This window comes from Selaginella moellendorffii, unplaced genomic scaffold (genome assembly GCF_000143415.4).
Source record: "Selaginella moellendorffii unplaced genomic scaffold, v1.0 SELMOscaffold_6, whole genome shotgun sequence".
NCBI lineage: Eukaryota > Viridiplantae > Streptophyta > Lycopodiopsida > Selaginellales > Selaginellaceae > Selaginella > Selaginella moellendorffii.
In genome coordinates, this window is record NW_003314267.1 from 2373279 (window position 1) to 2397228 (window position 23950).

General features: G+C 44.7%; 5 protein-coding genes, 1 long non-coding RNA gene and 1 other non-coding gene across 12 annotated transcripts; 1 reads left to right on the forward strand and 6 right to left on the reverse strand.

Moving 5' to 3' along the window:
- Positions 1-213: 213 nt before the first annotated feature.
- On the reverse strand, positions 214-2907 carry LOC9634656 (tyrosine decarboxylase 1). 2 transcript variants are annotated; one of them, XM_024670683.1, is made up of 14 exons: positions 2790-2907; positions 2626-2729; positions 2308-2559; positions 2171-2243; positions 1887-2117; positions 1651-1832; positions 1447-1587; positions 1331-1390; positions 1110-1274; positions 995-1051; positions 869-933; positions 687-810; positions 502-639; positions 214-439 (listed from the first exon to the last, which is right to left on the reverse strand). In XM_024670683.1, the coding sequence occupies exons 3-14, from the start codon at positions 2437-2439 to the stop codon at positions 227-229; spliced, it is 1581 nt and encodes a 526-aa protein (XP_024526451.1). In that variant the 5' UTR covers positions 2440-2559; positions 2626-2729; positions 2790-2907; the 3' UTR covers positions 214-226. The 2 variants fall into 2 exon arrangements, with proteins under 2 accessions (XP_024526451.1, XP_024526450.1); XM_024670682.1 differs by lacking the exons at positions 2626-2729; positions 2790-2907 and having other exon boundaries at positions 1651-2117; positions 2308-2441; positions 2495-2559.
- Positions 2908-2986: 79 nt separating this feature from the next.
- Positions 2987-3889, reverse strand: LOC112344961. Its single transcript, XR_002991906.1, has 2 exons — positions 3194-3889; positions 2987-3128 (listed from the first exon to the last, which is right to left on the reverse strand). It is a non-coding gene; the product is annotated as an uncharacterized LOC112344961 (long non-coding RNA).
- Positions 3890-10418: 6529 nt separating this feature from the next.
- On the reverse strand, positions 10419-12062 carry LOC9636021 (adenylate-forming reductase 03009). Its single transcript, XM_024670608.1, has one exon. The coding sequence runs from the start codon at positions 11973-11975 to the stop codon at positions 10500-10502; it is 1476 nt and encodes a 491-aa protein (XP_024526376.1). The 5' UTR covers positions 11976-12062; the 3' UTR covers positions 10419-10499.
- A 3042-nt stretch (positions 12063-15104) lies between these two features.
- LOC9636022 (BTB/POZ domain-containing protein At2g30600) lies at positions 15105-18703 on the reverse strand. 2 transcript variants are annotated; one of them, XM_024670857.1, is made up of 14 exons: positions 18635-18703; positions 17805-18581; positions 17452-17751; positions 17173-17403; positions 16962-17126; positions 16604-16813; positions 16495-16542; positions 16390-16445; positions 16144-16330; positions 16017-16091; positions 15884-15964; positions 15751-15819; positions 15453-15691; positions 15105-15390 (listed from the first exon to the last, which is right to left on the reverse strand). In XM_024670857.1, exons 2-13 carry the CDS (start codon positions 18543-18545, stop codon positions 15473-15475), a joined length of 2382 nt encoding a protein of 793 aa, XP_024526625.1. In that variant the 5' UTR covers positions 18546-18581; positions 18635-18703; the 3' UTR covers positions 15105-15390; positions 15453-15472. The 2 variants fall into 2 exon arrangements, with proteins under 2 accessions (XP_024526625.1, XP_024526623.1); XM_024670855.1 differs by having other exon boundaries at positions 17805-18703.
- Positions 18704-18810: 107 nt separating this feature from the next.
- TRNAF-GAA lies at positions 18811-18883 on the reverse strand. The gene has a single exon. It is a non-coding gene; the product is annotated as a tRNA-Phe (tRNA).
- A 154-nt stretch (positions 18884-19037) lies between these two features.
- On the reverse strand, positions 19038-20515 carry LOC9636023 (NADH dehydrogenase [ubiquinone] flavoprotein 2, mitochondrial). Its single transcript, XM_002965910.2, has 10 exons — positions 20385-20515; positions 20271-20312; positions 20124-20189; positions 19944-20060; positions 19816-19893; positions 19660-19765; positions 19558-19604; positions 19420-19497; positions 19299-19364; positions 19038-19243 (listed from the first exon to the last, which is right to left on the reverse strand). Exons 1-10 carry the CDS (start codon positions 20439-20441, stop codon positions 19136-19138), a joined length of 765 nt encoding a protein of 254 aa, XP_002965956.2. The 5' UTR covers positions 20442-20515; the 3' UTR covers positions 19038-19135.
- Positions 20516-20531: 16 nt separating this feature from the next.
- Positions 20532-23550, forward strand: LOC9636024 (glutathione reductase, chloroplastic/mitochondrial). Of its 4 annotated transcripts, none has more exons than XM_024670860.1 (13): positions 20532-20841; positions 20942-21167; positions 21279-21560; positions 21610-21783; positions 21835-21888; positions 21948-22096; positions 22149-22212; positions 22285-22455; positions 22515-22646; positions 22699-22960; positions 23019-23126; positions 23183-23403; positions 23460-23550. In XM_024670860.1, exons 1-10 carry the CDS (start codon positions 20555-20557, stop codon positions 22732-22734), a joined length of 1575 nt encoding a protein of 524 aa, XP_024526628.1. In that variant the 5' UTR covers positions 20532-20554; the 3' UTR covers positions 22735-22960; positions 23019-23126; positions 23183-23403; positions 23460-23550. The 4 variants fall into 4 exon arrangements, with proteins under 4 accessions (XP_024526628.1, XP_024526626.1, XP_024526627.1 ...); XM_024670858.1 differs by lacking the exon at positions 23460-23550 and having other exon boundaries at positions 23183-23292; positions 23338-23421; XM_024670859.1 differs by lacking the exon at positions 23460-23550 and having other exon boundaries at positions 23183-23262; positions 23338-23421.
- The last annotated feature ends 400 nt before the right edge of the window (positions 23551-23950 follow it).

The following is a 23950-nucleotide window of genomic DNA, read 5'->3' on the forward strand; positions in this document are numbered from 1 at the left end:
TCGTTGTCGGTTGCAAGCGTCTTGCCACCGAGATGAATCCACTGTGCCAACCATGACCACCTCTAGCTGTAAAAGAACGTTGGTGCGATTCCAAGCAAACCATCTAAGCTCTTGAGTTACCTCTTGCAACTCATGGTTGTCATCCTTGAGTACAGGTAATGGTGGTGGATCATAGTCGGGAACACTTGATGCTCCTGCGTGGTGATAACTGCCTAAACCAAGTGTTTTAAATTCTATTATTCGCAAGAATAGGCGACAAACGAAGATTATTCGCAAGAATAGGCGACAAACGAAGATTATTCGCAAGAATATGCGAAGGGCCCTTAACCAAGAGGGTGGTGGCTTCTTCTTGGATGAGCTTCCACGCAGCGTCTACGTGCTTGTCTTGCGTGAGTGGACCGCCGATGGCCATCCTCAGCGTGTAGACGCCCGAGAGCACCTATTCAGGCAAGTATAACTTTGAGAAGAGAGCTCGGATTCGCGATAGTTTTACTGGCTTACCGTGTGAGTGATAAACATTCTTCCACTGGAATTGACAGCCTCCAGAAGCGTGGAGTTTAGAGTGCGTCCGTTGTCCGGATCATCGCTTTCTGGCTTTAGCCTGAAGCAAATCAAGCCGAATGTGCGAGGAACTAGAAGCTGCAAAATGGTGCCAGCGTGTTTGAAGAATAGAACGTGTGCCTTACTTGGAAGCGTGGGTCTTCACGCACGAAGCCTTCGAAGCGCTTTGCAAGGCGGACATGGTTCCTTATGTAGCTCCGTAATCCAGAAGCGCCATTCATGCGCATGACAAACCACAGCTTCAACGACCTGTTTTACAATGTTTCCTAAGGATTTGAGTTTAAAGGAAAAAACGGAAGACTAGAACCTGAATCTTCTGCCGAGAGGTATCTGCCAGTCTTTGTAGTCGACAACTTGATTTAAATCAGATGCCTGGAACAACAAAGAAAGGAAAGGAAAACTTAAACACGAAAGTGAGAAAGATATGCGCTACCTTGTTACGCAAGAACTCAGGTGTTGTAGAAAGAGCTGACACCAGATGGCTGGATTCCTATCGAGGAAAGCAAAAGGTATAAGAACTCTTGGAAAATGAATGAACACCACTTTACCTTCACCCAAAGAGCAGAACAATCGAAGTTTGTAAGCAGCCACTTATGTGCGTTCATGTTAAACGAATCTGCTTTCTCAACTCCATCCAGGTGATGCCGAAACTCTGGGCAGATGCACGCAGAGCCAGCGTAGGCAGCGTCAACGTGGAACCACATTCCAAAATCCTGGTAACATTCTTGCATTTTGAGATCGATAGAGATTGAAAAGAAAAGAGCTATACCTTTGCAATATCTCCTAAAGCAGACAATGGATCCACGGCCGAAGATGATGTAGTTCCCACCTAGGAAAGAACATAACAGGCGTAAGGAGGGAGACAAGCTAGTTGCACGAACTCACAGTCCCGCAAAGGAAGAATGGCAAGAGTCCCTGCTTGACGCCATCCTCAAGTGCTTGTCTCATCGCAGCTGGTGATACTGCATAGTTTGTTGAGCTATCAGTTGGAACAATCACTAGATTTTCAAGAGGAATCCCAGCAATCTGGACAACAAACACGAAGAGGTTATCACGGATTGAAAGGACTAGAAGCTTGAAATGGCGTACCGCACATCCTTTTTGCAGACAGGAATGAGTTTGATCTGACGTATACACCGCCAACTTTGAAAGAATCTCCGCTTCCGACAAACCTTTTCTCTTGTTTTCTGAAATGGCTCGAGTTCGAGCAGCGAGTAGCACCACAGAAACTGCCTCACTAGCAGTTCCTTGAATCACTCCGCCGCCATTACCTGCATTGTAAAGTGTAAGATTGATGATCTTATAATCTAAAATTTCCACCATACCTCCAAATAGAAACTCGTCGGGAAGTTTCAACAGCTTTGCAAGCCAGTCAAGAACAATGATCTCCAGCTCTGTCGCCGCCGGCGAAGTTATCCAGCTAAATCCAACAATGTTCAATCCAGCACTTAACATTTCCCCCAAGAGCCCTGCCGTGCTACTGTTGGACGGATAATATCCGAAAAAATTCGGACTTTGCCAGTGTGTGACTCCCGGAATTATCTTGCTCTGAATATCTGAAAGGAAGGAAGCTCGGCATTTTTATCGCGCGCTTGGAAACAGAACATACCGGCAAAAACTTCCTCCAGCGCTTCGGGATCTTCTGGCGCAGCCGGAGGCAACAAAGTTTTCAAGTATCCAGGCTGCTCAATAAATCAAGTGTCAGGCAAAGTAGAAATTGGAGGAAGAAAAGAAGGAAAAACGTACAGAGACTTGACTGCGAACGGGAAAGCTCTCGATATCACGGTAGTAATCTGCAATGAAGTCCACCATCTCGTGAGCATGCTTGCGAAATTCTTCCGCGTCTATTGGCTTGGGCCCAATGTTCGCTTCCCCCATTTCTAGAGACACGAAGACGGCAAACTGTCACACAAGGTGAGAAGCAAAACGAGACCTGCGAATTGCAAGCCGAAGAGAGGCACAGCGAACAGTGAGAAGACAGGCTCGAAAGCCAAGGCCCTAAAAAATCACGACAACGTTAAATCCAAACACACATTGATGAACAATCATAGCTTTTGTTCTTACCATGAATGGAAGGTTACATTGCTTTCATTTAAAAGCTACCAGGTAAAGTTTGGTCTTGCCGACATTTCTTGCAGCTTCTTGTGATGGCTTGCTTCAAGCTGACACTGCATTTTGCACGGTGAGGAATTTCAAACCTGTTGCAAAAGACAAAACAGAAAACTTACTCTGCATTCCTTGAGAAGAGGGGCTCGAGAAAAGACGACTTGAAGAAGTGAATTGACTTGGCAAGGGATGAATCCTCCAGCTCAATTGGAGCAACAGGCTGCAAGAGAAGATTAGTTACATTTGGAGTTACCTCTTTATCATCCTTGAGAACAAGTGCATGAGTTTGTATTTTAATCTAGCCATATTAATTAAAACATTTCTAATAATTCCAATAGACTTGATTCTTCAGCATACTTGGGAACATTTGATGCTGGGTCACTACTAGTGATCACTACCTCGAGTTGCAAGGGCAGTGCTGGGAAATCCTCCACTTTCTTGGCCGCTGTTGCTGCAGGAGTCTGCCCACACGCAAAACATGTCAAAGAAGAAGAAGAAATGATAGAAACAAGCGAGCTGTACACACCTCAAGGAGGAGGATCTTCAATCCCCTGCTTGCCTGTGTGCTTGCCTGTGCTGGAGCGCATCGCCGCCAATATGATAGGGCAGGGTTACTATGTAAAGTATAGATTTAGAAGATCGTGAGAGATAAGGAATATTATCGTAAAGAGATTTGCTTGGATCTCAAGCAGCTTGCGAATCTGAGGATTATCACTGTGTACAATAATCTCAACATAACGGATTTCCAACGCTGCCTCACCAGCCACTTCTGGGTATTATCAAAGGTTTAAGTAGTCTTAAGCAAAGGAGCCGAAAAACACGCGATCAAAGTATCAAGAAGAACCTCAAAAAAGAAATCGCTGGATCACCACGAAGATGCATTCGCCATGCCTCGAAATTTTTCCAAAAGTGCCCAAAACAGCGCAACTGATGCTTGTGGAAATACACCATCCTGAGACGACTTTTTAGCTTGACGATTTTCCGCTTCCATTCTCTCCGGGATAGCAAAGGGAAAAAAAAACCAAAGAGAGATTTTCTCTCCTTCTCTTGTCTAGAACCAAGAAGCACAATACATTCTACCACTCTTCTCTTGCTCTCGGGTGATATCGATACCTTCAAAACACAGGAATCACGCAATCGCAGTGCACTGAGCTGGTACTCCGCGTGACTTGCAGTAGAAGATCAAGGTGGTCAATGACACGGGCATGGCTGCAAATACAGCCTTGGCCACATCAAGATGCCCTTCTTGGGCATTTTCTGCAACTATAGACGTCCATGCCACTACATCCCTCTCAGGCATTTTGACAAAGATCTACTTTGCCTCTCTGTTTGCGATGTTTCCATGGAGGATGATGTTCCAGAGGACCAGATTTTGATCAAAGCCATGATCAAGCATCACCTTTGCCTCATCCAGATGCCCGTTTTGGGCATACGCTGCTACCACTGCCGAGAAGCTCACTAGATTCCCGGAATTCGATCGCGCACCGTATTTGCAAAGGTGACGATCTCATTTTCCAAGTAGGCCTGAAGCATCGCTGTGCGCGAAACGACGTTCCTCTCGCTCATCTCCTTGAGCATTTTCCTCGCAGAGGCTATCCCGTGATCATCGCCATTAAATTCCACGAAACTAGGCTCCTATCGGGCATCTTGTGGCGCCCCCGTGCTGCACAAATCCCGACGCCAAAATCGTCCAGGACACCACATTCCTGGCGCTCATCCGATCAAAGCACTCCTTGGAGCGCTCCACTTGGCCGTTGCGATGGAGCAAAGCATTCGAGGAACTGATCGATGGCCTTGCGATCCCCAGCGGCCATCCAGCGCATTGTGCCTGTGGAGCTCCTTCGCCCACTCCATGCCTGGATCGCTCTGGCGCGCTCGAATCCCCTCGATTTCCCACGCTGGAGAAGGCAGTCGATTGCCGCCAGTGAAGTGTGCTATTGAGAGGAATAATTTATCATCCTCGCGTGACCAAACAGGCATTTGAGAGATTGTAATCGATCGAATCGAATGGTTTTTTAATGCAATGTCTGGCCATATCCCAATGGATTCGTTCATAGTAAAGCTGGATCTTTATTTATTTATAAATAGAGATTGTGGACAAGATGGCATATTTTCTCTTCTCGCAGAGGATCGGGAATCTTTCCTAGGTTCGTGGAGTGGCTCAAGTCCAAAGACCAATAACTGTGTACAGGGGTGATGTTCTTGTTGTCGTTGCTTATACGCTCAATACTATTTAGCTCGGACACAAGCTTGGCAATGGACTCCTTGGTACCGTTCTAGAAAAGCCAATAAAGAAAATGTTAAGACCCACAGTGGATAGACACGAAGCACCAGAAAAAAAAAACGCAAAAAAAAAGAAGGTACTTAAACATTTCCAGTTTCCTCCAACGAAGAACTGTCAAGGAAAGAAGAACGCATCGAATCAGAACGAGTAAAATTGAAGAAGAAATCTACTAATGTAAGATCCATGACCCTAAATTTCATCCAAAAAGCATGAGATGGATGATGTCGATTTCCCCTGTTAAAGACAGTCAAGACTAACTAGAACAATGGAAAAGGTAAAGAGAATTCTGTTATTGTATTTAAGGTTATAAGCTAACCTTTTTCTTCTTTTGAATGCTCTAATGCTTTGGCAGGATTGGAAGCTTGTGGGACAAACAATCCAAGTCGGTTCGAATCTACATGGCACAGTAGGGATGGATCCATATGTCAGGTTTGGGCTGCTCCTTCTTTGTCCTCTCACCTTAGCTGCTCTTGGGTTTGCCCGGCTTGTCAAAGTGCAATATTTTTGCGGCAGGATTGCTCAACACAAAGAGATGTTATGCGTGGCCTCTCCAATGATTTTTCTCTGTGTTAGCCTTCTCAGCCGTGACAGAAATGGCCTTTATCTTTCTCATACATATGCTTTTGTTTTCAAACATGTACGGGAACAATTGCTATTATGCAACTGTTGGCAATGCAGGCCAAGATTCTTCAACCCAACCCACCCAAGAAGGTGGCAAACTCTTTCTTGTATCAAGAATCTATTCAAACTCATTGGAAACCTCTCTTAATACTTCTCTCACACTTGGGATAACTGTGCTTTTATAGCTGGTCATGATTAACTAGATTCCACTACAAAGTAGGGCTAAGCTTGAAATTCTCTCTAGACACTTTGGAGCTTCTTCCATCACACTTAAATATTTACTATCACTGGTAAAGTGATGCAATGGCTGACTTTGGTAAGCTGATTAACCACCACCACATTAATAGCATTGAAACTTGCAAGCTTGAGATAAAATTTATTATGATTGATGTAAATTGAGTTTAAGCTATCCAAGTGGCTTAAAAACTTTGGGGATGTTATTATCTCCTTTTTGATCTATTGGTAAATACTAGATTTCTTCACCTAGTTCTTTACCTCCTTCTACAGCCCTTCTAATAAATTTTTTTTTCACTTTAAATAGTATGTGTATATTATACTAGTACCTTCAAACTACTTTATATTTTTAATAAAAAATATTTGATTAAATTTTTAACTTCTCTGTAATCATATTAATTTTTAGTAAAAAATAGTTACAGAATTTTAATTTTTTCCGAAAAAGTAGTTAATTTTGATTAAAAAAAATTTAATCAAATTTAATCACTTTTCTATACCACTAAAATATACAATTACCGACTTGAATGACATTACATAAAGATCTCATTATCTAAGTATTCTTTGTTTCAATTGATTAAGGTTTTTAGAATACGTGGGGTTAAATTCCCTTGAATTTAAACTATTAACCTTTTGTGAAATAATGATTTGGTGCAAAATTAAGAAGTTTAGAATTGGGATTACTAAAAATGTCTCTTTAAGAAAATGAGTGTATTTCCTCCCACATATACCTTAACAGAGCAATGACAATAACATAAATTTATCAAAGTAGTTGAATAAACCTAAGAATGCTCTTAGGTATAGTTGTGCATATATGGCTTCAAATTATTAATGAATTCTCAACACATGAGTATATAAAATTTAATTATTAATAGATCCCAATAGCCCCAAAACACATGCCAAACACTATATCAGTTTCATGTCATGCCTTTCAACTTGACAATTGCCCTTACTATTTGATGAATGACATTTTCAAGAGCTTTATAATGGTTTTTCTTTAATGATATCCTTATTTATAGCATGAATGTAAATAAACATCTAAAAAATATTTTCCAACGGCTGAAAGAGTTCTTATTTATTGCTAAGTTTTCTAAGAGCACATTTATGTTACTGAAAGTTGAATATTAGAGGGTTTTGGATTGCAAAAAGCTTACAACCAAATCCAAGAGCCTTTAGACCAAAACTTCATCATGACATTTTCAATCCTTGGGATGTGAAATTTATTTTTCACAATGAGCACATTCATGATATAGTCTTCATAAACTCTTGTTTATATAGAACCAAGCTTTTATAGCCAAGCAGCTGCATGGAAATAGTATATACATACTCAAGGTCATGAAATCTCATTTTGGCATCCTAGAAGTGTTCCAAGTTTAAGGCCAAGGGATTTGTGGAGCATACCCTCAAAAGAGATATGTATGGAATTCACAGGATGGGCTACTTGATGTGTATGAGAGGGAGCTCCTATAATAATAATACATAATATAGTAATAATATTCATAGGAACAAGTGTTTTGCTTTGCAATGTTATTCAAGAGGATGAGTAAAGAAATTGGTAAAACCAATACAATATAAATCAATTGGTATAATCTTAGTCCTCCTGGAACAACTTTGCAAATTATTAGTAAGACTAGTACTTGCCTAGAAGCTGCACAGTTAGCCAAGGTAAATTTAATACTAAAACTGATGCAATGCATCATACTAATCATTGTGCTATATGATATTTAGTATATATTTGTTCTTCTTTTCCTGCTGGATAACAAAGGAAAAACTCTTGGTGAGATTTTTTTTCTTCCACAAAAAGGAAGCATGATATCTATTCCCAATTTGAGCAAATTATTTCAAGCACCCAAGCAATGCTATGTCATCAAGCACATGCATTCTTTATTGTAGTGTTTAATATTAATTCTGAAATTAGAGTTTTTTTGTTTGTAAAGTGTAAGTGAAGCATTTGGCAAAGGGTAATATGGGTGGCAATATCACTTGACCATGCTGACCACACATAGCAATGCTCTCATTTTTAAAATGTGATGCATTAGAAAAAGATGATAAGAAAAAAAATTCAAATTTTAAAATTTGTGAATCTTTGTATATAGTGTGACTTGCTAGTGTGGTGTGTGAAGATGGAGATGGTGTAGTGGATATTGCTTGATGTGTATATAGTTCATTTTGATTTGAAGTAATTTAAAGTGGCTTAGGGTGTTTATCAGAATTATTAGTATTTAAATTCTTATCAAAATGATTGGTATTTCTTATAGTTCTAAGAAGATGATGAAGGCGAGGCATAATTTGAAAATGTCGAGTATAAAGCTAGAAAACTATAGCTTATACAAGTTCATGTTTGTAAACAAACTCAAATTTGTAAGAAAAATATAAAATTTTAATATATGATAAAGCTATAAATAACTAAAGAGAATGATTTAAGAGATGATTCATGGGGTTCAAATATAAAGGGAAAGGGCCCATGAACAAGAGTGCACCCCCTTTTCCAATTGGTTAAGGGTATTCAGATATTTGGGGTTAAACATATTTGGGTTTGAATAATATTGAGTTAGGAAGTCCAAACTCATGAGCTTACATTTGGTATCGGAACGGTCTCAGGTCCGACTCTTATTGGTTGGCTAAAAGAATTACACCACATATTAATTTATATTTGGCAGGTCCAATTTGCTCCCGAGGGGTAGGATGTCAAGAGAGCGGGGCTCTTAGAAAAGCTATGGCTTTCAACTTTTGTTCATAAAAGCGTAAATTTGCAAGGAAGTATAGTGGGGGTAGGATGTCAAGAGAGTGGGGCTCTTAGAAAAGCTATGGATCTTAGCTTCCGTTCACAAGGGTGTGAACTTTTCAAAGAAGTATAGTGGATTGTAAACAACCAAAAAGAATAACTTGAGAGACGATCCATGGAATTCAAATATAGAGGGAAAGGGCTTATGAACAAAAGTGCGCCCCTTTTTCCAATCGGTTAAAGGTTTTTGGATACTTGAGGTTAAATGTCTTTAGGTTTGAATAGTATTGGGCTGGGTGACCTCCTGGGAAGTCCAAACTCAAGGCTTACAGAGGCTAAGGATATAAACAAACACAAACCTACTGCATACTTGGTTCTCAAGAATCTCTAGTGCAGCCACAAAGCGATGGTAAAAAATTGCATTAAGAAAAGGGTGTGCCACGAACTAAGAAGAAAAACTATTATGTGAAGCAAGAGATCAAAACTTGTGACGTGCCAAATACAAATTTGATCTAGCACTTTTGGGCAATTAAGATTTCCACAGCATTGCAAGGCATTGAGGTTCTCACCGCCTTAGCCACAACAGTGTCAGATTAGTTGCCATAGCTCAAGAATTTCTAGTGCTGCCACAAAGCGATAGTAAAAAATTGCAAAATCGATTCCTTTGTTCAGAAAATCACTCGAGACCCTGGGCAAGGAGATGAGGAAGTTGCAAGAGCTCATAGCACACTGCAGATTCAAACTCATCCCACTTCCATGCTTGCCATTGGCACTACCTGCAAAGCACTTAGTTCAAGGCAACTCTTGCCGGCATGGGAATGATACAGAATGGAGTGAGGACGCGTCGTCTTGACAATAACTTCTCCAATGAACTCCTGCTACAAATTGCTCATACAGTTGGGGTTCCAGTGAATCCAGTGGCTCTATGCTAGGAGCTCTTGTAGTTTAAGAAGGAAAAGGAGATGTAAGTTTTAAATAGCACAAAGTGTAAGAGAGGGATTTTGAGTTTCTTCTCTTTAGCATTTTTCACTTTTTCCTCTTTTTTTATTTGTTTGTTTCTCTTCTGAGTTACCAAAGTATTCCTCAAACTTTTTACCTTCTACTTTTCTTTGAGCATTTATCTTTCTCCACAATTACCCAGTTTGGGCATCTTTCTCTTTGTGAGTTTCTCTGCAAAGCATGGGGCTAGGGCGTTGGGGCAGAGATATATGGGAGATTCTTAGAGATTTTTAGAGATTGAGAGCACGATATAGCATTTCTCTTTAATATAGATCTCTTCCCATATGGAGAGATCAGCATTGCTCGACACAATTCCTCTCTAGTTCAATAGAGACCCTTCTTTACCTTTTGGTAAAGTACTAATTTTAGTCATCTGACTTTAATTAGATGATCAATTAAAGTCTTCAGTTATCAGTTCATACATTAGAGATACCAAAGAAAACAGCTACAAGGATTTCATCAAATGTAAGTAGCATCATGAATGAGTTCATAGTGGCATACCTTTACACCAAAATATGACAAGAGGTTTTTGCATCCATAAATTGCTTAAGAAAGCGGTTAGAAGGAATAATTCCCAAGTTTGACTCTCTTACAATATATTGATTCTAACATAGAATTGGCTGTTGCATTTCCCCTTCAATCGAGAGAGAAGTTTGTAAAACTGTTTTAAAGTTTTCTTTGTGATTAAAGATTTTGGTCATAATCTTAATTACAAGCATACTAAATCTTACCATCACAAACGGTTTGCACTTTCATTGAGGAGACTAATAAAATCAAGCCATGTCTTGGCTTTAAATAAATACCTTTTTGTCTGTCATCCGTGTGTGACATGCCAAACTTCTTGTAGCAAATTGCCATGCAATACTTGCCACATGGCTAAGCAATACTGAGTCAGAAATAACAAACCATGTTCAAGAGCTTGGGGTGGGACTCTCCGTTCGAGAATGTGAATTCCCAGCTTTCATTTCCTGTCTATGAATCAAACACTGCTCCAAATGCCACGATCTTCTTTGTCTTGCACACGTCGCGAACGGCCTCCGTGAACTTCGCGTTGGACACCACAAAGATGGCCTCTGCCCTAAACTCCTCGTAGCTCGCCAATGCGATCTCCGGCTTAGGCCGCCCCATCTCCGCGGTGTCGTAGATCGTGTGGGAATGTTGGAATACGCGATCACAGATCTCGTCCCCGTAGATTCCCCGGTGCTTCTTGGCGATCCAGACGACGTGAATGGCGACGCGATCGCTGCCAATGTGTGGGAGGATTGGGGCAATTCCAGCCCCAGTGCCCACGCAGATCACTCTCTTGTAGGCATAGACAGAGTACATAAACCCTAGCGGGCGGTGCCACCGGATGAAGGCCTTGATCGTCGTCTCTCCCGAGGAGGATTTTGTGGATGGAGGAGCTTCCAGATCCGGCGGTGCCGTGAAGAATTCGTCCACGACCTGCGCCCGGTTCTTGCTCACGGATCTATCCAAGCGATTAAGGCAGCGCTGCGCAAGGTTTTGTGTCCAATCTCCCGCCACTCCCACAACCAGGCCGTAGGCGCGATTCTCTCGATCGCTGAAAGCCACCGAGAATGCGTGCCACTCTGTGAGATTGAAGGAGATCTTGGCGAAGGCGCCGGGGCGGGCCTTGCCGTGGAGGCGGACGATCAAAATATTTCCCTGCCTGCCAACGCGGACATGGACGCTCTGGCGCTCGATCAAGAACCACGAGTAGAACACGAGAAGGAGACAGGCTATGGCGATCGTAGCGCTGGCGATAGCAATTCCTGACAGATTCCAGCGAGAATGGAAGAATTTCCTGAGCAAGATCGCCGTGAGGAGGAGAAGGAGTGACCAGCCCAGGTATCTGTGGACTCTCTCGAAGAGATTGTGGTGCCGGACCCTAACGATCGGCATTGCCAGGATCGTCATGATCGAGAGACCGGCGACGAGCACGGCCAGCATTGCGACGTTCGCGGCGTCGATTCCATCGGCAATGTGGCCATGATCGCCGCGATTGGCGATGGGGAGGATCAAAGCGATGGTCGTCCACACGAGAAGCATGATCGCGCAGCCCGTGTGGATGCCGCCATTGCAGTGGAGCATTCGATTAAAGAAGTATTTCTTCCATGGGATCCGGACGACGATCTTGTAAAGCAGCAGCAGCACCGTGCCGTCGCGGATCGCCGCTACCGCCAGGAGATTCACAAGCGCCATGGCGGTGGCCAGCTCCGCGCGATTGACGCGAAGGTCGTCCTCATCGATCGAGAAGAGGGCCGCGACGATGGCAAGATTGACGGGGAATATCACGAGCCACCACACGTTGTAGAGAGTGAATCCAAACCTTCTTCCCCATCCAGCTCCCAGACGAGCGGGCTGCTTCTTCTCCACGATCGCATTGAGCCGCTTCTCCATCCGGCGCGTCGTGGATTCCTCATGGAGTTCTTGGGCGGCAAACTCCATGATTCTCTCGATGGCAGTGGCAGAGCAGCAAAGCACCGTATAATGCCGGAGACGCCAGACCCGCTCTCCGATTCTCCCTCTCTCAATTCCTTCGGCTGGAACTTTCACATTTGTCATTGGAACTTTTCCTTGGACTCTAATTTTTTATATGACTTTAGATAACGACACAGAAGAAGTTGGAATACAACACTCCCAAGAGTGGAATCGATCTTGAGATCAGGTCAAGACCTTGGGAGTGGAATTCAAGACGATGTCAGAAGCTTGTGGCTCGGGGGTAAGCTATTACAAAACTCTTGCGTCTTCTTCTTTTAACGTGTTCGCTTACTAGCTACGAAGTCGGGACGCCTGGAACACGTAGAAACGTCAGAGCAAGCTAAGGCTAAAAGAGGTCCAAATGCCGTACGTTTCCATGAGTTTCTAGACTTTTTCTGATATTCTGAGCCTGTGCAGATGGTAGAGAGGGAGTTTGTTCAGGTAGTGACGCCTTCAGCATCAAACACTTGCTAACAGTGAAAGAGGTTATTGTGTATTTTGAAGTTGCCAAGCACTTATATGTTAACCAGGGAACCACTGGACCGAGCGCTGTAATCTATGGGTTTTGCTTTTGCTGCCATGTCGCTCATTCTGCTGCCTTGGATGCGCTCGTCATGCAGGTATGTCAGCACGCTACTTACCTCTTGCCATAAAAGCTCATAGCTAGTTAGAACATCCGTTGGATCACGGAGACAAACTGTTGCCCAAGGCTTTTGTCGATCCTCCATTTTCAAAAGTAAAGCCTGGAGTTTTAAGTTAAAATATCCAACAGCATTAGATATTGAAGAAGCATTTTTGCTCCTTGCTCCTTGCTCCTTGCTCCTTGCTCCTTCACACTTCAATCCTAGAAGCACTTGGTGTCCTCGAGAGCACTTGGCCATTCAACTGACCACAGTGGCAGTGTCCTCTTCAGTGTCGCCGTCAACATCAGTGGCAGTGTCCTCTTCAGTGTCGGCATCAGCATCCACCCATACCCCACAAGCAGCCTTGATATTTCTCACTTCTCGCCAGAAAAACCGTGGGACTTGTGAGCTCGTAGGGACCTTAACATCAGAAAAGCCAACAATGGCCAGCTGCAATGGCTCATTGCTCTTGACCAGTAGTGAATTTGAGTCGAATCTACCGAGTAGCAGCCCCCTCTTATGGATCTTCTTCAGTATAGGGACTGCTGCTTTCGCGTAAACGTCAGCAGGATGCCCCCGTACTAGCTTGTTTCCCTCGTAGCTAAGAACCAACACCGCAAACATCTTTCCACACATAAAGCCGTACTCCATGAGCTTGGGAATGCCACGACCTTGGAGAGTCTTGAGCTTCTTGTAAGCCCAGATTTCCTTAACAAAGGCATGGAGCTGATCCAAGAAACTTCTGTATCCCATATCTCTGATCTTGAGCACAACATTCTCCCCACTGGTACGAACTTGAGCATGGATGACATCGCAGCAAGCCTTTGACAGCTTTGTCCCCAAGACAAAGTCAGTCACCTTCCAGAATTTGACCTTCTTGTGAATCCCACCAGAGAAAAACTTCTTCCCTACTGTCAATGCCCGGAAGGAGTGAGAGTTGTCATCGCCGAAGCTGGACGCCTCCTGTTGAACCATGCACACCACAGCAGCCTTCATAGATGCCGAGTCCAGTATCCGATGCACAGTCTCGCCTTCAGTGATAATCTGCGGGCGCTGCTGCCCAACCGAGAGCGCCATAAGATACCAAAAGCAGCCTAGCTTTGCTTCCACTCGTTTGAGTGGACGTGAGATGGCCAGCTTCCCTGAACCATCGCTGAAACAGAACCAATACAAGTCCCGCGTCGTGAAGAAGCCGTAGTTGAGCCCGGCAAGCGCTAGGAGCTCCCGCAGGCGGTTCAGCACAGCCCAAAAACAGCTTGTGGGAGACGATTGTAAGGCCCCGGCAATCTCCTTTGGTGTCAGCTCGGGCAGGAAAGAAGGATGGTCCACGAGACCGAGCAAGAGGCCGGTCTTGTGACCAGTCCGCTCAAAGAACACGTTTGGATGGCCAAGCGCGCTTGTAGCCGTGTCGCTTACGTTAAAACCCAAGCTTTGGATGCTCTCCATCACGTCTGCGGCCATGCTGCATGACTCAGGCTGCCTCTCTTCCCAGTAAAAGGCGCCGGTGTTTGGGAGGCGAGCCATAAAGCGCGCAACCTCGGCCTCAAAGCTGTCCCAAGAGGCCAGCGACCATGGGCTTCCATCGCCACCAAAATCCTGGTTAATGGGGTCGTCACCTGAAAAGGGGACCGGCGCAGGGATGACCATCTTGGAGACCTCGGCCGCAGTCAGCGTATCATCGTAAGTGACTGCTGTTTCGGAATGCAACGAAAGAGCTGCTGACACTGCGGCATCCATTGGTGACTGCCCTAGCAGTAGAGAACCCTAGCTGAAAGAGCTTTGCTGGCCGACGATTCGGGAGAGAGGGATCGTGCTTCAACAAAGTAAGTTTTGTATCTGCTTTTTTTTGGTTTGGATATACTTAAATATGTTTCAATATTTTAAGATATTTTACTATCTAACGGTTGTTATTTATTAGATTAATCTTGTTATAATTTATAAACATGTTTATAATTTATAAATTTTCTTGAACCTTTTCTAGTATATTCTTTTTTATTCTATCATCTAATGGTTGATATGCAATAAAATTAATCTTGTGTTTATAAATTACAAACATGCTTATAATTATAAACTTAGAGAATGTGTAGTCAATTTGGCTACTTGATGTTATTTGTGCTAGCTGATTGCATGAAAGATTAGGGCTGTTTGATCAATTGGATTAAGAAGTATAATAACACTATTATTAAGTAAATCAGATGTTGTTACGTGTAGCAATTTATTTTCTATTTATTTTATTTATATCTTGGCTTACTGTTAGAGGATTTGTTATAAAATATTTATAAAAAATATGTAAATACTTCTTCTAATTACCTATTTATATGTTTTCATTGTTATCCTTTAAAGTGTTATGCGTAATATCTAATATATAGTTAAATAATAAATAATAATAATAATTTATAAATAAATTACTAACATATCTTGCTGTGTTGCATTTGATGGCAATTGTTCAAGTCTTGATAACACACCAGAAGGATCTTTGAGATCTTAGTGTTGATCCAAGTTTCTTTCAAATCAAAGTCAGACCATGGATTCCCATAAGAAAATTAATAACCTTATTTTTTCTAGAGGAACCATTAAAAATGTTGTGTAGACGACCAACGTCAGAATGACAAAGGTCTTTCCATCCTACTGTGTGGATTGCTGGTGATACTGAGAAGAGCAGTGCCAAGATAGAACACCTGCAAAGCAACTTGCAAGATCTGAGCGGCTAGATATGTAAGCTTGTAGCTTTGCTGGAATGAAGGATTTGTTGCAAAGATCTGCATTGATGTCAAACCAAAGGTGAACCACTACTACTAGAACCGAAAGAGCTGGAACTTACATAGAAAAACCATACTCCATTTAGTGGAGATAACCATATAGCTCCAAGTAACATATGGACAAGTTCCAAGGTGCTGCCACGGCTGCAATAGGCTGCTGCAACAGCACTCTAAAGAACCTGAACGGGATCAAAGATTTCGAGCCGTGAACCGGCCATGACGCGTACTGTGCCGGCCGATAGATACTGTGATCCTTCTCGTGCTTTCTCAAGTCGGTCCACGTCTCGCCATCACCCGATCCCTGTCAAGATAACCATAGCAGAAACCTTGCCGATTTTTCTCTAAACCAATGAAGCTCACCTGGAATGTCCAGTTGCGAGCAAAGTTCGTGGACCCGTCCTGTCGCACGGAGTAGTAATTGCACATCAACTGCGACATCGTGGAACTCAGGGAGTGGGAAACAAACTAGAAACCCGTCACTGATTATTCGAACCTTGTGATCCGGTCCCAAGTCCACTCTCCACCAGGAGACTGTCTCTCCGCGTTCAATGCATGGTCCAGCGAAGGACGTAGCCTGGAGCCAAAAATCTGGTCTTATAATTGACAACATACTATCAATATTATACCTGGTAATTGCGAGAGGCAAGCACCTTCGGATCAGTATATCTGGAAGGGGGACTGCTTGCGGATAATGTAATTTGCTGCAAAAAATGTGATACCATGGTACAAGTTTGATGATGTAACTTCTTGTACCTTCGTGACCATAGGATTCATCCATTCATGTGCTCCATATGATGTCCCGGCGTAATAAAGAACACCGTTACCGTCTCCGTCGCAAAGGTAGTTGAGTTCTTTATAAGACGAAAACCTTCTAGTGAACCATAACCCGTTCTTTGGCAGGCTTATGAACCGTCCTTGATTTGAGCTGCGAATCAAATCCCTGGAACACTCGCACGGCTAAGCACTGGAGAACCGAAGCACGGAAAACTCTTTACTTACTTTTCATCGTCTGAAACAAAGGACTCTTGTTTAAGATAATGGCATGCTTCTCCCACCTAAACAAAGGTCTCACAAATCATAAATAAAACGAGAGACCAAACTAACCATCTGTCGGAGAAGTGGTAGCTTTTCGCAGAGAGAGGAGGAATCTAGCTGCAAAACGCGAGAAGACAGTCCGAAAACGTGAGACGGTTCTTTCCGATGAACAGCTTACCTGCTGAAGCAACTCCATGGACATGAGAGGAAACCGAACCAATGGAAGTAATACTTTCAAGTCCTCTTCACGGTCGGGGCATATAACTTGAAGACCGACTTTGTACTTTGTATCAGCATCTTCCCAGCACTGAACCCCTTCCATCTTTGATCCCCACATAAACACTGCGTCGAGAACTTTCTCTTCTGACGTGACGAGGAGATCCGGGAGCTGTAGAAAGTAGGATTACAACAAGCACATACCCATGCAGAGATGAAGTGCTTCAGCCACACCACGTCTTCAGCAAAGACTTTCACACACAGGCTCACTCCGACTGACAGAAAAATGATTCTTGTCTACCATGTAGTCAGCAATTCACCTGCAGGATCCTCATAACACTCTGCCCGTCCAGTTCCGTGAACTCGGTCGCGGAAGACGCTACACAATAGTCAAAATGTTTGGCACAGCTTTCTTCGCACGCCTGTCTCAGGGTCTCGCAGCGTGCCATGGAAGATGCTACTTGAAGAATAGCGCATGAAGAATCCTGCAAAATGCATATAAAGCTACATTGCTACACTTCAGAAACTTACCTCGTTAACGCAGGCAAGGAGATGATCTAAGCATTCCTGATGTAGAACACGAACTCCATATCTATCAGCCATAATAAGAAGAGGAAGCAAGAGAGAGCCCACATTGTCCTTCCCTTCCAGATCAAGGCGGCCAGTGTACATGAACCGAATCATAGTCATGAAGGCGTCAAGGTGAACGTCCTTGATGGTTACTCGTGTTCTGCTGCTCTCTTTCATACCAATAGTAAACATCTGCCATAAAGATTACTGTGAGAGAATCATATAAGCAGCAAAAAGTACCTTCGCAAATGGAGCACTCCATACACTCAAGACGAGTCGATGCAGCTGCAAGCATAGATCGTAATCTTCGAGATAAACTTCAAGGTCGCTCAAATCCCCAGTCAACAGCATGCGGGTGAAAGCGGCTGGATTCACATGCACCGGAGAATTTGTATCGTAGCAGTGCATTGTTAAAAGCACCAAATCTCCTGAAGAATCGTAAGAAACTTCCCTTATATGCTGTTTGCATTGTGCGGCTAAATTCTGGAAGCCAATCAGTTCAGCGAGTCCACGCAGCTGAACCAAGTGCTCCTTGCCAATCTGCCAGAAAACCTCTGGTTACATCTCTATACAATACAGCTTTTGTTTCTTACCTCCGCCTTGCCAGTGTAGACGTAACGAAGAGCAGCATGCAGCACCAAATAATCAACGCCGTGTAACACCAGCTCCGTCGTCGTCAGAAACGGACACTCCTTGGAGCTGGATCCAGTGACTAGAACCGCCCGATGAGCACAAACTCTTCTATTCTCCGGGAAGAGCACGAACTCAAAGTCGGACAAGTCCCCGCTCTCCAGAAAGTTGGCCAGCCCAGTGCTCCACTGAGAATCGATCGCCGAGGTTGTCCTGTAGAGGCATGGCGGAAGAGCAGCGACACTGATGTTCCTGTATCCGACGTGCTTGTCCCAGCTGCTAAGTCCCACGAACTGGACCTTACAGTTCGGCTCTGGATCAACCCACTGGTAGACCACATTCTGCCCGAGCTCTCCTTTTCCCACCACGATCGATCCCTCGTCCACACTGATCCAGTAGCGCTCGAAAACCAGAGGACTCACCACCGGACCAGCCACATCCACCACAGTTCTTCCATTGGCGGCGATCTTGAGCCTCTTGTTTAAGTTGCTCCCGATAATCACCGTGTAGTTTGGATCGCTATCGGTCCTGTAGTGTTTACACCCGGCGAGCTCCTTGAAGATCACTGTGACATCGTTCTCGGCCCTGGCCTCGAATGCTACGCAGCCCCTGCCAGCCTCTGGGAAGCGGAGCTCCTCCTCAAACAGCCACGCGCAGTCGAACGGAGGCACGACCAGGACATTGTTCTCGACGAGCTTCATCATTCGCGGCGGCGGCGATCACAGCGATCACAGCGGCGCCTGGAAATGCGAGGATTTCGACCGATCTGCGCGAATCGAGAGAGATTTCATACCTCATGAGAGAGACCGCTCGCTAAAAGCTCCCAGGCAAGGATCTATTCAAAACCTAGCCAAACGTGAGGTTTAGAGCAACGTGAAGGTACACACGTGTACGATTTCTTGAAAACCCACGCTTATCTCAAAGCATCTTTGGATATGCTTGAGCAAAGAAGAATAAACAAAAAAAGTTTGCGGTGAGCGTGGATCGAACACGCGACCTTTAGATCTTCAGTCTAACGCTCTCCCGACTGAGCTATCCCCGCTTTGTTTCAGATTATCTTTAACATTCTAATAACAATGCAGCTCCATTAATAAATTAATAATAACAATAATAAAAAATATATAAATAATAATATTCTTTTCTAAGTTATAAACTTTGTAGCTTAATATTAATTCCGATTTGCAGGATTCTTGAGCTTATTGGGCATGAAAATTTTTGTCATACAAGTTTAGACAAGTTACATATAGATTGTGATGATTGTCTGTAGCGAATTATTATTTTTTTTTGATGCCCACTAGACAGCGTCCAAGTCTCTGCAAGGAGGTGGCTTGGGATCCGACAGCAGTGTCGTGTTTCCTCCTGCTGGTCCACATTTGATTCTCGTAGGATTTTGCGTGCCGACCTTCACAGCGAAAGCTCAGTTTTCACGAAAGAAAACGAGGAAAGTTTGAGCTTACCGGTGGTTTTTCTCCTTTTCTCAGCATCTCGACGATCTCGACAACACGCTTAGGCGTCAAGTCCTCCTGTTGTTTGTGAAATCAGTAAAGCAATGACTATAGAGGTTTTGATGAATCTCACGTAATAGTTGTAACTATATCCCTCCGATCCATTGGTATAATCGGAGACCACGACCATGGGAGCATTTACGCAGCAGCCCTGCCATATCACTCCCATTGGTGAGTGGAACAAACTAATATGAAGAGACTCCAACATTACCATGCATTCCATTTCGCCGACTGAAAACATCCCGTCCTTGGTCACCTCTGCAAGGAAACTGTGAGTATGGATTCCCAAAAGGAATAAATCGTCATCCATCACCATTGCGTTTTACGCCGAGGTGCTTGAGAAGTGCCGCCTCGATGTCTCGAGAGCCACGAATCATGCACGGTGTAGTTCCACAGACTTGTATGTGGTATTTTCCCACCTGGTAAGCTCATGAAAACCCAGAACCACGCACAAAAATTCCATTTTTACCTTCGTCCTGTTGAACATGGAGTAGAATGTTGCAACTTCGTAGACCCGGATGCTGGGAACTCCAATGATCTCAGCAATCTGTTTCGACAGTTCTAATGGAACCAAAGAGAAAAAAAGAAGAACTCTACCTTGTTCATCGCTGAAACTGGAAGCCAGCCTCCGTGCTGCTGCTGAGCGAGATCCAGCAGTGGAATCACCGCGGACTGCTTATAGTTAAGTGGATAGTGAGACATGATTTCTTTTGCCTAGAAGGAGGAAGAAAAAAAATCGTCAACCCAAGCTTAGAAACGATGAAAGATCTTCCATACCTTGTCCATGTTTGCTTTCGTAAACTCAAATGGCGTGTTTTCATTGTTGTCTTGGCTGTTTATATGCTGATAGAGAAAACAAGGACGAAGCAAGGGAAAGAAGAAAGTAACTTAGCAGTGAGAAGTAGGAAGAATAGACAGACTTACAAGATTTAAAGCAGTGGAATAGAGCCTAGCATCCCGAAAACCCTGTCGTTTCAAAGGATTTCGTGAGAAAAATCTCCCAGGGCTTGAAATCGCGAGGAGATTCTCGATGCGTACCTGGAGGAGCGCGCGTGGACGAATCGATGAGGGAAAAATTCTTCGCAACGCCTGCATTGCTCCAGGCAATCGAGCTCCAAAACTGCCCTAGACTCTCTCCCTATAGTTCTATTTCAATTATAAAGGATTAGCCCAAAAGCCCTAAAACCCTGTTTCTATAGGGCTCGCCCATGGCAATGGTGAGAATTGCTCCATTTTGCTCGAGGAGCGGCAGCTCCGCCTGGATTTCGCGCTGGGAATCGCCAGCGCCGCGGCGCAGCAGCAGCATTCGGTTCGCCATCCGAGCAATGGCGGCATCGGCATCGCACGAATTCGACTACGACTTGATCACTATTGGCGCTGGAAGTGGCGGCGTGCGAGCGTCGCGATTCGCTGCCAATTTCGGTGCGCGAGTGGCCGTCGTCGAGCTTCCATTCGCTACAATCTCGTCGGACGAGGCAGGCGGCGTCGGTGGCACGTAAGTTTTCTAAATTTTTCTTTCTCGTGTGTGTGGATTTGAGCTCCGGAAACCATCTTTTCGTGTTGCTCCTTTTGATCTTGCCTGCATTTCCTTGCAGCTGTGTTCTCCGAGGCTGCGTTCCCAAAAAGCTGCTGGTTTATGGATCCAGCTTCGCCCATGAGTTCGATGAGAGCAAAGGATTTGGATGGTCGTATGATTCGCCACCAAGGCACGACTGGAAGACACTGATGAAGAACAAGAACACGGAGCTCCAGCGCCTTATCGGAGTCTACAAATCGATCTTAAGCTCGGCCGGTGTCACGCTCTTGGAAGGCCGTGGAAAGGTTCTTCCTTTAACCTCCTAAGTATGCTTTTCTTGTTTTCCTTGCTTCTTGTCAAAGCTAAAAGCTTGTGTTCTCTCTCTCTGTTTTTTCTTGTCCCCGATTTCTTTTCAGATTCTCGACGCTCATACTGTTCAAGTCAGCGGCAAAGAGAAGTACACTGCAAAATACATACTAGTGGCAGTGGGTGGACGTTCCACGGTTCCCGACATTCCTGGCAAGGATTTCGTCATCACATCGGACCACGCGCTGGATTTGCCTGCAAGGCCAGAAAAGATATGCATTGTTGGTGCTGGCTACATTGCACTGGAATTCGCGAGCATTTTTAACGGGTTCGGCAGCGAAGTCCATGTCTTTCTACGTGGTCCTAAGGTTCTCCGTGGATTTGATGACGAGGTAACCGTGCTCTTCCCGCTGCACTGGCGTACTAGATATTGTGATGCAGATCCGGGATTTCGTGGCCGATCAGATGGCAGCGAAAGGAGTGAAGTTCCACTTTGAGGAGTCACCGGAAGCTGTAGAAAAGTGTCCGGACGGTTCGCTCCTTCTGAGAACCAACAAAAGTACGGAGAAGACAAAATGTGTGATGTTTGCAACGGGGCGTGCTCCCAATACGAAGGTCTGTACAACTTTCCCGCGGGCGCTGGCTAACAAGTTTTCGTGTGCGCAGAACCTGGGACTCGAAGACATCGGGGTCCGTCTCGGAAAGAATGGAGCCATCATGGTATAGCTTCAACTCGCTTGTTTTCTTGCCTATCCTTTTCTTTGCTGGTTTGTCGACAGGTAGACGAGTACTCAAAGTCAAATGTGGACTCGATTTGGGCCGTGGGGGATGTAACCAACAGAACGAACTTGACGCCTGTGGCTCTGATGGAGGGCATGGCATTTTCCAAGACGGTGTTTGGTGATCGTCCTACAAAGCCTGACTACAAGTAAGTGTCGAGCTCGTTTTGGCTGCTAGCTGATGCAGTTTGGCTGTCACAGCAACATTCCGTCCGCAGTCTTCACACAGCCTCCTATTGGGACAGTTGGTCTTACGGAAGAACAGGTGATGTTTTTTGGCAACCAGCGTGCCGGCTGTTTCACGGACACGGCTTTTGGAACTTTTTTGACGATGCAGGCTATCAAGGAATTGAGAAATATCGATGTGTACACATCCTCGTTTCGTCCGATGAAGGCAACGCTCTCCGGTCTTAGCGACCGAACCTTTATCAAAATGATCGTGGATTGCGCTACCGGCAAAGTTGTAGGAGTGCATATGTGTGGAGAGGATGCCGGGGAGATTTTGCAGGTTGAAGTATAAGTTGCTCGATGCGTCTGAGGCTAAGATATCCTTTTTCTCTTTTGGAGGGGGTTGGAATCGCGGTGAAAGCAGGCTTGACAAAGGATCACTTCGACGCTACCGTTGGAATCCATCCGACTTCTGCCGAAGAAATTGTTACAATGAGATCACCAACAAGGAAGATCCGTGAGGATGCCGAGGTATGTTCTCAGAGACTCTCGTCTTGAATAATCTCAAACTCTTTTCGATCAGGTGAAAGACAGAGACCAGACGACAGCTAGTGGATAGATTGCTCTACACTTCTCGGGTAAATGTAGAGCAATCCTTTCCACCTCGGTGGTTTTCTTTTTTTCTTTTTTGCTTTTACGAAGAGATTTTTGCGATAAATGCTTCCATGTCTGGAAACAGCTGCTTTGTTTGTCGACGAGACAAGAGACACCGCATGACGTTTTGTTTTTGTCAGAGCTTGCACAAGCGAACGAGCGCTTTTTATTGACAATCCTGGATCGGATCGGTATGTTCTACTTGTATCGCTCCTTGTGGATCTCTCTCACCTGATTACTGACTTGCAGATTGTCGTGTGGATCGATCAAAAGTTCCTTGTAAGATAAAACTCAAGTTTTTTTCTTTTCACTCGTGAGTTCCTCGATTAAGGAGGATGCCATGGATGAGAAATTGAGGTAAAACCAAAACTAGACAGCTGGTTTGTCATGGTAAGCTGACGACGATCCTGCAGGGCAATAAACATCTCGCGTTCGCAGTGGCCTTTGTTTTCATTCCCGACTGGTTCGTTTCCAGAGTTTGTCCGTGTGTCTGGTATAAGAACTCTCTTCATCTACACACACGGTACGTAAGCTTTCTAACTCCACTTGTCTTTCATTCCTCGCGCAGGGATCTTTGGAAAGCTCCCGCAGCGGTGATCGATGGTGTCAAACGTGTTTGCAATCGCCCAAAAAAGTGAGCTTTGTCGATGCCCACCTAGTGATCTTTCGTTGTCACTGGCGACACCATAGTTTAATCCAGGCAAATAACGTATCGACGCAAACACACACTGGCGTCAATCGACACGATCGCGCGAAAATGATCCAAAGCTCTTGGTATGCTTGTCACGAGGGATATGCGGTGGGATATTCGTCCCCTCAGATTCGCCGCACGCGGCGGCATCTGAGGCAAACACGTGGCGCGCACGCGGTGGCTGACGTGGCGGTGCCCACGCTCCCTTGCAGGTCCACCGGCTGGAACCGGTTGGCGGGACAAAACCCTGGGGTGAAAAACCAAACTTCTTACCCGCTGGGTAACAAATTCCACCCCAATGTTGACGCCATAGCCGGGTCTGCGAGGAAGCGATTTCCAAAATTTGGCAAGTGTGGGGGCGATCTCTTGGCATATTTGGAAGCTCGCGAGGAGCATTGGCGAGGGCTAGATCGTCGCGGCGGGGGCGAAGAAATCGCGAGCGCCAGCGATTTGGCGGGGGCGCTGCTACTATGGAGGAGGATTCTTTTCG

What these genes read in the sequence shown, in the direction of transcription:
- LOC9636021 (XM_024670608.1), bottom strand. Translation starts at nt 11,975, where the DNA reads ATGGAGTTTGCCGCCCAAGAACTCCATGAGGAATCCACGACGCGCCGG.
- LOC9636024 (XM_024670860.1), top strand. Translation starts at nt 20,555, where the DNA reads ATGGCAATGGTGAGAATTGCTCCATTTTGCTCGAGGAGCGGCAGCTCC. An exon ending in GGCGTGCTCCCAATACGAAG is followed by an intron (nt 21,784 to 21,834) that starts GTCTGTACAACT and finishes TCGTGTGCGCAG; the next exon opens with AACCTGGGACTCGAAGACAT. An exon ending in AGATCCGTGAGGATGCCGAG is followed by an intron (nt 22,647 to 22,698) that starts GTATGTTCTCAG and finishes CTTTTCGATCAG; the next exon opens with GTGAAAGACAGAGACCAGAC.
- LOC9636023 (XM_002965910.2), bottom strand. Translation starts at nt 20,441, where the DNA reads ATGCAGGCGTTGCGAAGAATTTTTCCCTCATCGATTCGTCCACGCGCG. An exon ending in CCATGTTCAACAGGACGAAG is followed by an intron (nt 19,766 to 19,815) that starts GTAAAAATGGAA and finishes TGAGCTTACCAG; the next exon opens with GTGGGAAAATACCACATACA. An exon ending in CCTCGGCGTAAAACGCAATG is followed by an intron (nt 19,605 to 19,659) that starts GTGATGGATGAC and finishes GTTTCCTTGCAG; the next exon opens with AGGTGACCAAGGACGGGATG.
- LOC9634656 (XM_024670682.1), bottom strand. Translation starts at nt 2,439, where the DNA reads ATGGGGGAAGCGAACATTGGGCCCAAGCCAATAGACGCGGAAGAATTT. An exon ending in GTCTGCAAAAAGGATGTGCG is followed by an intron (nt 1,588 to 1,650) that starts GTACGCCATTTC and finishes TTTGTTGTCCAG; the next exon opens with ATTGCTGGGATTCCTCTTGA. An exon ending in CCTCTCGGCAGAAGATTCAG is followed by an intron (nt 811 to 868) that starts GTTCTAGTCTTC and finishes ATTGTAAAACAG; the next exon opens with GTCGTTGAAGCTGTGGTTTG.
- LOC9636022 (XM_024670857.1), bottom strand. Translation starts at nt 18,545, where the DNA reads ATGATGAAGCTCGTCGAGAACAATGTCCTGGTCGTGCCTCCGTTCGAC. An exon ending in TCCTTGCCTGCGTTAACGAG is followed by an intron (nt 17,127 to 17,172) that starts GTAAGTTTCTGA and finishes TGCATTTTGCAG; the next exon opens with GATTCTTCATGCGCTATTCT. An exon ending in TACCACTTCTCCGACAGATG is followed by an intron (nt 16,446 to 16,494) that starts GTTAGTTTGGTC and finishes ACCTTTGTTTAG; the next exon opens with GTGGGAGAAGCATGCCATTA.